A 9,160-nucleotide genomic window follows, 5' to 3' on the forward strand; every position below is an offset into this window, starting at 1 on the left:
TTCACTCTGCGTGGGAAGAAAACTTCTTTCTACAGCGAAAAATGAAACTTCAAATCTGAGCAAGCAGCGAGCACGCCGCCACGGGAACGTGACATTCACAGAGAAACCCCCGGATCCTCCCACTGATATGACCGCTGTGGGCAAACCTCCACCCGCTCCACTCCTGTTAAACACGGACAACAGATTTAAGAGCCGCTGAGTCTTTGATTTTATTTATTTTCTGCTGTGTTTTACTTGCATCTATTTGAAAGAGTGTAAACACAAAACATGATTTGATTTTATATGCTGGAATATGCAGAACATAGGTTTAAATGTTAAACACGTTTCTTCAAGTCAAAGACTGTTGATACCATTTAATGTTTGCTTGATGCATAAAGATAAAAGAGTAAAACTCATAAAACAAGTTTTTCATTTGATTTAATTTTATATGATGTATTATTTATAAAAAATAGAATTGGGCTAAATGGTCTATTGCTAACTAACTAATTACTTTTGCAAATAAGTAATCAGTAAAGTAATGGGATTAATTTTTTTGGAGAGGTAATCAGTAATTAGTTACTGATTACTTTTTTCAAGTACCTTGACCAACACTGGTAACGAGTACATGCTCATGTTAATATTTTGGGTAATCCTTTGATCAGTATTAAGAGATTGTGCAACTGTGTTAACCATGAGTAAAATCACATTTAAGTGATGGTTCTGTCTTTAACCGTGACAACACTTAATACTATTTTTCTAATACAGGATTATGTTTATGATTAGTTGGCCACACAGTTGTAATCTTCCTGCATTCCTTCACACACAGAACTGCCAGGGTTTACGCTGGGTCATGTCCACAGACACTCATGAACCTCAGTCACTGGAAGAGGCAGTTCTACTACTCAAACTACATTTCTCATTTATATATTGATCACATTTATATTTTATCTTTTATTAAGAATTAAAAATGCTTTATTGTTGGAAAGTAGGGAAACGCTCTGGTTTAGCACTGATCATTTTTACTCACATAAGCCTGGATATTAGGACCTGTTAGCCTCTTAGCTGTGATGTAGGGGCAGGGGGAACTTCTCCTTCTACCCCAGGTCACATGACACAATCCCACTTTTAGTCACTATTTTAAGACTTTTGGTTACATCGTTTGGTCTTCATGAGCAAAGGATAGCTTGGTTCTCATTAATTAGTAACATGTCATCATCTTGCCTTGCTGTTTCGGGTTTAGTCATCTCAGTATTTAGCTCAAAGTACTTTTATTTTGAAATTATTTAAAGGCAATGTTTTGATCTAAATATGATCGCATGTGTCATATGATATGATACAGGGTGAGCCCATATCATATATCATGGAGTGGGGTACGCTTCTGCTTTCTGAAATTGAGGGTCAAATAAAATTCATGGTGTTGAGTTGGTCATTGTGATAGTCACAGCGTCCCACCTAACACTGTTTGTAACAGCTGCTAATAGCTAACCTGTTAGCTGTCAGTCAGTTCACCTTTCTTTGCAAACAGTTTCTCAAACACTGACGTTCCTCAGTCGCCTTTCTGTCCCTTTTCTTTCTTTTCGACACAGCGTGCATTAGCAACAACCATGACAGAATAAATGAGCAGTTGTGTAGACAAATAGTAAAAGAAGACAAGTTTTTAGGAGGAGTCTTTATCTTACAATATAAAGGCCTCAAGGCAGCTGTTGTGGATTGGTGGTAAATATGTTTAAATTGAACTGAATTACTGCGTATCATAGGACGTCATGTAGGCATGTAATAGTGCATGTTTGGTAGGTGGGTACATTAGTGTCTATCATGGACTACAGTGCAGTGTAACATGTTACATTTCATTAACCATGCAACAGTCATGTGCCATGACGAGGGCCTGTGTTCTGGCATAACGTACTCTGCAGTGTGGTGCAAAGTTTTGCTGCAGGTAAAATTCCTCAATACAGATCAATCAGAATCAGTTGTACCTTTTAGTGTGTTTTATTTTTTTCTTGATCTGAGAAAAAAGTAAAACGTCTGACATTTCCCACAGTGCTGTAGTGGTTAGCACTCACAGAACAGCACACACACCTGGACAGGTCAGGGCAGGCATCCATAAAATTAAACCTAAACACATGCAGCTTTGCCACATTCCTGACTAAAACAATGAGCCTTCTGTGCTGAAGGATCTCATAAGTCAAACATAAATGAGTCGTTAAAGTCCCTGTCTGAATGCCAGCATGACTGTGGTGCTGCCCCAAGCTTTCAGTGAACATTCCTGTTTAGATCACACTTCATAAACTGAAAGACTTTCTGTCTGTGAACCAGTAAGACTGGCAGGGATAAGGACAGTGATGAGAGCATTAAAGTGACACATTTTGCTGTTAAATTGCTACATAAAAATAGATCTGCTAACCCCAGGGTGCTGTCCATTGTTACTATAAATGGGATACTCTGCTCCGGTGAGCAAGTTTGGAGGCGTTGTTTGTAGTTACGTGTCTGTGGTGAAAATCCCTGAGTTGTGCTGATGCCAGCTTTACTTCCTCATTGTTGAGGCCTCCACCTGAAACTGTCCTCCGTGTATAAATAAAAAGAATAATACAAATGAAAAAATGAACACTTGTTTCATGTAAGAAACATCATTTCTTCTGAGTGCATGGATTATAATGAGTAAGGAAATGGACAGTACAACTCTCCATGTATATTTTTGTTTTATGTCATCTTAAGCACAATTTGTCTTTTTATTTAGGTCACACACAGGATGCTTTATTTAGAAAAACAAAAACAAAAAAACAGTTTCCTGTTTCCATCCCAGCTCTCAAAGTTATCACTGCGTCTTTTGTCACTTGAAAATTACTCATCTATTCAGATATACTCTTTTTTTCCATGCATGTCTCACTTGCCAAGAGATGATAGAGAAAGTTCTCTGTAGTCATAAGCCAAGGACACAGTTAGATCAAAAAAGCTATTGTAAATACGTTGATCTGGACACATTGTTACATAACAGATTCCACAGCCAGTCACACCTGTTATATCTGTATTTATCTTTTTTGTATGCATCACAAGATTTTACAATGATTTTTAATTTATTGCCCATTTATGCCAACAGGTTTAATGAATTTCTTTGTTTAATTTTCCTACCTTTGTTCAGACCACAGTTTCAGTTTATTTGTGTTTTATCTGAGTTTTTCCTTTTTGACTGCATCTCAGAGGGAAGCTCTGTATTTTGTGTGCTAGCAGTGAAAAGTATATGATGTAATAAATTATCATGTTTTTGTTGATTATTCTGCCCAATGGTAATAAAGCTATTTCATTAATTTCACCCCAGCAAGTCTGATTAAAATTTCATTTACACTGGCAAAGCATACGTCTTTGGGTTTTGCAACTTTTAATTGAAATAATGAAATGATCCCAGTGCTTTTATCAGCCTGCGCTTCTTTGTTCAAATTTCCTTCCTGGAAAATTGTTGCTATTTCAGTGTTTTGACATGAGCAAAAACAAAGTCATGAATTGTAAAGTAACCTCAAAAGACATTGGTGAAACGTCAACCACACCCTGTGTGAGCTGTCTATAAAGATGCAGCAGCTGAACAGCTTCTGCATCCACCAGACGCCTGGTACAGCAGGTAAGCAGCTCACCTCCTCATTTCGTCTCGATACATGCTCAATCGTACAGGTAAGGAAGTCCCAGAAAGCTGATTCTGTTCATGTGGATGTTGCATTTTCAGTGGGAGAAAATTCAACATCCAGATGAGAAGAATCAGATTTCTGGGTTCTCCTCACAGCATTGATTTACTTTACTGTTCCAGCATTTATACACACTGAAGTTCTTATAACCAAATGCTGGTCAGACTTTGACTGTAGGTTAACTGCAGAGGACCAACATCATGACTCCAGCTTTCTTCTTCTCCCTCTTCCTGTCAATGACGGTCGTTTCTCTGGTACGTTTGACTCTTGTTGTTTTGGTAATGTTGTTAAACGCTGCCTGCTGTTCTGTGAAAGCCGTGAACTTCTCACCATGTCTGCTTATACCAGTGACCACGATACCAAAATCTGTCAGTGTGATTTTAAACGCGATGAACAGCAAGTTAATGTGTTTGCTGTTTTTGTACTGCAGAGGGCTGCTGTCATCAAAGATCCAAGTGGTGCGTTGAACGATAAAATACTTCCCAGATGTTAAAGTTAAATTGTATCTGAGAGCTTATAGTTAACATGCTGCCACTCCCTTGTGTCCTCAGATGAGTTTTTGGGTGCCTCAGCGATCATTGAAAAAGTCAACGCTGACATATGTAAGTGAAAATGTACATAATAAAACTCTTTTGGTTAACATAGAAATACTGGAGGAAAAATGGAAATTTCCAGAGCCTGTTAACAGAAAATAGATGGCCAACACTCATGATGATCAATCACTCACTTTCTCCTTTTTGTTTTACATTTTATCACTTAGCATTCAACAAGTAAACATGCATTCTGTGAACATCCATCCACTCTCTGTTTGTTGTGCTGCAGCAAAAGGCCTGGTTCATGGCGACATTGCACCCACTTTAACCAAGAATGCTGATCCATGCACAGCCACTGGCTGCAAGTGGCCCAAAAGTGGAAGCCACGTCACTGTACCTGTCTCCATCTCCTCTGTATATTGTAAGCAACGCAAACTTTACCCTTAAACACTGACTTCAGATATTTCTCCCTTGGATGCTCATTAAACTTGTTGTCAAATGTCATCTTTATTAAAGAGTTAAAAGACAGACCAGGAAACACGAGCTGTTTAGGCTGAAGGATGAAATATGTAATGAATCAAATAGATATATAATTTAGGTTGTTTCTAGAATAAGTCACTTGAACTGAAATTATGTAAACTGAAAATAATAACATGTTTAGAAACCAGCTTCACAGAGAAAACTAAAACTCTGTGACAACTACAGCAAACAGATCCACAAACGTGTCAAATTATGTTTTCATTTAATGTTGATTTCCATTCTCCTTGGAATGGAAGCATGGGAAGTATGAGAGTTATGGGGATATCGACTCTTTATGTTTAAAATTCACTGTGAAATATGGTGACTAGCAAGTACAGGGAAACTCCACACACAGAAAGCCAACACAACCTTTTTACAATGCGGTGACACCACTGATGTTGCCACATGGATAGCTGAAACTGTTTGTTATACTTGTAATTTTATTGTCACAGTGGCAGTGTCAACAGTCTCCTAAGCACAGTTTAGATTGCTAATATTAAATATACAGACGACTGTCAGGTGTCACGTGATGAGAGGGGAAGCACGAAAATATACATAAACATTGCTAAGCTGTTGAATTTTTTCTCATAAAGCATGTCTGAGAAATTCAACTCTATGCATCAAATAAACTACACATGAAGGTGATGCAGTGTTACTGTTGTTCAAAGAAGCTCCTCAGCAGACTCGTATTTGTTTGTGCAGCCACCCAGGAGCGCAACATCATCATCAGTGCCCTGCTCACCTTCCACGAGTCCACCTGCATTCGCTTCGTCTGGAGGACAGACCAAGTCAATTACCTTTACTTCTTCTCTGGAGAAGGGTGAGAATGCACTCCCTGTACTGACACTGTATGACAAGACAGGACTGACACACTCACGTCCTCAAAACCCTTTAAAATGTAAATAATTATTGCAAATATTCTATTTGTATCATGTGACAGCTCCATCCTGTGCTGAAATTCTACTGTAAAATGTCCAGCTTTATTATTGTTTGCTACTATATGAAATGTATACCCTTCATAAGAGGGTAAATAGCATTTTGACGATCTGTTCTCAATTATTTCACATACTGTTTAGTCCACTCGTGCCAGGACTAGAGACTGGCATCTTGTAAGGCAATAAGATGAATCTGGAGTGGGTTGTTAAATGATCAAGGGAAAACAGATCTTTAAAAACCTTAGGAGATTGGTTAGACCGGTATCTTTTTATTTATTTTGGCTGATAGTAGATAACTGTTTGTGTGTCAATCTCAATCGTTTTTTAACAATCTTACTGTGTATCAGGTGTTATTCGTACGTGGGCCGTCAGAGCCGAGGACAGGGAATCTCCCTCCAGAGAAACGGTTGCTTGTTCCAGTCAACGGTGCAACACGAGGTTCTTCATGCTCTGGGCTTCCACCATGAGCAGGTCCGCTCCGACAGGGACCAGTATGTGAAGATCCTCACCGAGAACATCATCCCGGGTCAGCTCAACTACACAAACCTTTGGTTACACTTCACATTAGTCCAGGACAGCAGACACTCTGTTTTATACCAATGAGCATTTTACAAGTAAGCTGTGCTTTTCCAAGCTCAGCAGATAAGACAGCAGTGCATCCGGTATTCCTTTGGTCCCGAGACTCTCAAACCAATAATAATAAATGTTTGTAAGACTTCAAAGGCATCATGTCAGGAATGTAGAAGTATCTCAGTCACTTTATTTGACGGGAAATAGAAAGTGTGGAAGTAACAATGCAACATGGAGTAACTACTAAGCATGATACTTTACTGCTTGGGGGGATACAAAATAGTAAAACCAATTATATAGTAGTAAATAGTCTTTTGTGAGTATAAATAGTAGATATATGTCTTCATGATATGGAAGCATTTATTCATGTACATGTAAAAAATGTTTTGCCATAGCACTTTCTTTGTTGCTTTGCAGTAGTCATTCATGTTTAACCTTCTTCCTCATTTTCGCTCGGAATGTAAATGTTATATTGTAAATACGTCACGGCTGGTTCAGCAGTCATGTGGTGTTGTGAGAAAAAGGATCCAAAATGCAGGTACTGGCTAGGGTGCGAGTGAGTGTTTATTTATAGTAAAAGCAAAGTAAAAAAACAGAAAGAGCAGAACGGGGAGTTAACAATACCTAAACTGGGGAAAAGTAAAGAACTAACCTGAAACCATACGCACAGAGAATGTTGGGCAGAGAGACACAGAAATTACACCCGGTTACACAGATGACGCAACGAGGAACACAGGCAGGCACACACTATACACACAAGGTAATGAGGGAATGACACACCAGAGGGGAACACAGCTGAACCTAATTAGACACGACGAGACCCAGACCTTCAAAGTAAAACAGGAAACTCAAACTGTTTTACAAACACAAACTCAGGGACACAAACAGAGCACAACAGGGAAGAACTCAGGTGGGATAATAAAGCACTGAACACCAGAACCAAACCCTAACAACTAATACAAAATCAACAATAAGCTCAAAACACTGGGTCACCGACCCAGGACCATGACAAAATATACCAACATGCAGACCTTATGGTTAGATAATTGTCATCTTCACAGAGCTGAGAGCAAAGATTTGTAGTTGAATATCGTGGCAGCCACGACAGAGTAACATTTAAACATTTGTCTCCTGGAAATATCTGTGCAGGACAAGAGAGCAACTTTGAGAAAGTGCTTACCAACAATTTGCAGACTCCCTATGACTTCAACTCTGTCATGCAATATGGCAGGTGAGTTTGATGGAGCTTGTAAGGTGTTGTGTTACCTTTCATGTTTTGCATTTTCTGAGAGAAAATGTCATCCAGAATTTAAAAAACACGGATTCATTGCTAGGATTTTAGTGTGACTATTCAATACTTTTAAAGGCCTATTTTCTCCCCTGTTCATAAATATTCTCTATATAAGAATGAATGCTGCATATATGAGCATGGTACAGTCACAGTATATGCTGTCGTTTGTTCTTTTAGATACTCCTTCTCCAGGAATGGGCAGCCAACGATTGTTGCTAGGTCCAATCCTAATCTTGACTTCGGAAATGCTTTTCAGATGAGCGCCAATGACATTGCTCGTATAAACAGGCTTTATGAATGCTGTGAGTAATTAAGACACACAATAAGACAAAACAACAAACATACTTTCTTTTTGTAAGAATCACATACTTCACAGTACTCACTGGATTTCATCATTTTTTCTCAAACCAGAACTTTGGCATGACAATTCAACTCTACATCCAAATACTTCAGTTCTCAAAACATCAGGATTACAAGAAGGAGCATGTCGTCGATGCTGCAAAAATATGAAAGAAACAGGAAATGTGCTGCAAAGTTTTGCAAATATGTCACATTTGTCACAATTGAGAGATCAAGATCTGAGTCTTTGTGTTAGAGAATATGCTTATATGCCAGAGGGGTCATTATGTTTCTCATCTTTGTTAGTCAACTATGACTACCTGATTTCTTTCTTCTTTCTTGTAATTTGATAATAATTCAGATTCTAATTGTAAATGATGCAGACATAGCCCCAAGCCTTGTGACCACCACTCGCTTCAAACAATAATCCTGGAATCATCATGATTGTTGTCTCACTCTGTAGTAAATTAAAGTAATATTAGCATGACATGTCTAACATTAGCCATGTTGAAATCACCAAGTCAAACTAAGGAATATTTAATCCCAGCATACATAACTTTGGCAGCATCTTCTCTTTTTTTTTTTCATGCCATCTTTTTTCTTCGGGTTGCTCGTCTCTTTCTGTAATAAAAGTTGAATCGAATAAAATCCCATATTTCCAGCAAAAGGGGGCAGTATTGTTTCATTATTTTACAGAGATGTAGAGGACAGTGCAGTGTATCCCCAAAGTCCTTAGAGCACCATGATTGTTTAAGCTTTATCACAGCAGGTTTCTTTGAGCAGTGTGTTCAACTCAAAGTTATGTTAGAAATAGCTGTTGTGGTTAAAGTTGGACAAAATGTTACCAGTGACTTTTTCAGTGTGCAAGAAATGCATAAATTTGACTTTATAAATAAATGTTCCGCATTTAAAACCTGAAAAATCATAACAATATTATTGAACAGGGTATTAGAAGTATGTAAAGCAGCGCCTGCAGAAGCGTTTCTTAAGTTAATATTTATGCAGCATTGTAATATCGTAGCCAGTCAAAGTCACACAAATCTTTATTTGTGGGTCCAAAAGTCCCACATTTTACTCATTTAAGTGAAAGTTAAAATCTGCAAATTGTAGATTATTGTCACAATACTTTTCTTTTTATCAAAATGTCTTTCTCAACATATCTTCCCTCCTTTTTCTTTAACAGCAACAGAATTTTGTAAAAAATATTTTTTCTCGGTCAACTAGTAGCTCTTGTAAAAGTGTGTTTAGGCTCATTATCCCGCTCCAGTATCAATAATTCTCCAGAACGATTTCAACCAAAGAGGGAAACATACTACTTCC

At 38.1% G+C, this 9,160-nt stretch overlaps 1 protein-coding gene across 3 annotated transcripts; it reads left to right on the forward strand.

Moving 5' to 3' along the window:
- The first annotated feature begins 3,575 nt into the window (after positions 1-3,575).
- Positions 3,576-8,661, forward strand: LOC147339475 (high choriolytic enzyme 1-like). 3 transcript variants are annotated; one of them, XM_086299617.1, is made up of 10 exons: positions 3,576-3,592; positions 3,818-3,907; positions 4,084-4,111; positions 4,205-4,255; positions 4,476-4,607; positions 5,408-5,525; positions 5,988-6,166; positions 7,360-7,441; positions 7,679-7,803; positions 7,913-8,661. In XM_086299617.1, coding segments are annotated over exons 2-10 (771 nt in total). In that variant the 5' UTR covers positions 3,576-3,592; positions 3,818-3,853; the 3' UTR covers positions 7,915-8,661. The 3 variants fall into 3 exon arrangements, with proteins under 3 accessions (XP_086155743.1, XP_086155724.1, XP_086155734.1); XM_086299598.1 differs by lacking the exon at positions 7,913-8,661 and having other exon boundaries at positions 7,679-7,811; XM_086299608.1 differs by lacking the exon at positions 7,913-8,661 and having other exon boundaries at positions 3,586-3,642; positions 7,679-7,811.
- The last annotated feature ends 499 nt before the right edge of the window (positions 8,662-9,160 follow it).

This window comes from Aulonocara sp. 'chitande type north' Nkhata Bay, linkage group LG1 (assembly GCF_057382095.1).
Source record: "Aulonocara sp. 'chitande type north' Nkhata Bay isolate Kocher_YH1m ecotype deep benthic linkage group LG1, A_spYH_male_GT1.1, whole genome shotgun sequence".
Lineage (NCBI taxonomy): Eukaryota > Metazoa > Chordata > Actinopteri > Cichliformes > Cichlidae > Aulonocara > Aulonocara sp. 'chitande type north' Nkhata Bay.

Excerpts from the sequence above, each read along its gene's own strand:
- LOC147339475 (XM_086299598.1), top strand. The coding sequence starts at position 3,854 with ATGACTCCAGCTTTCTTCTTCTCCCTCTTCCTGTCAATGACGGTCGTT. Across the intron at positions 4,112-4,204 it reads TGTCATCAAAGATCCAAGTG|ATGAGTTTTTGGGTGCCTCA; the intron begins GTGCGTTGAACG and ends TTGTGTCCTCAG. Across the intron at positions 4,256-4,475 it reads AAAAGTCAACGCTGACATAT|CAAAAGGCCTGGTTCATGGC; the intron begins GTAAGTGAAAAT and ends GTTGTGCTGCAG.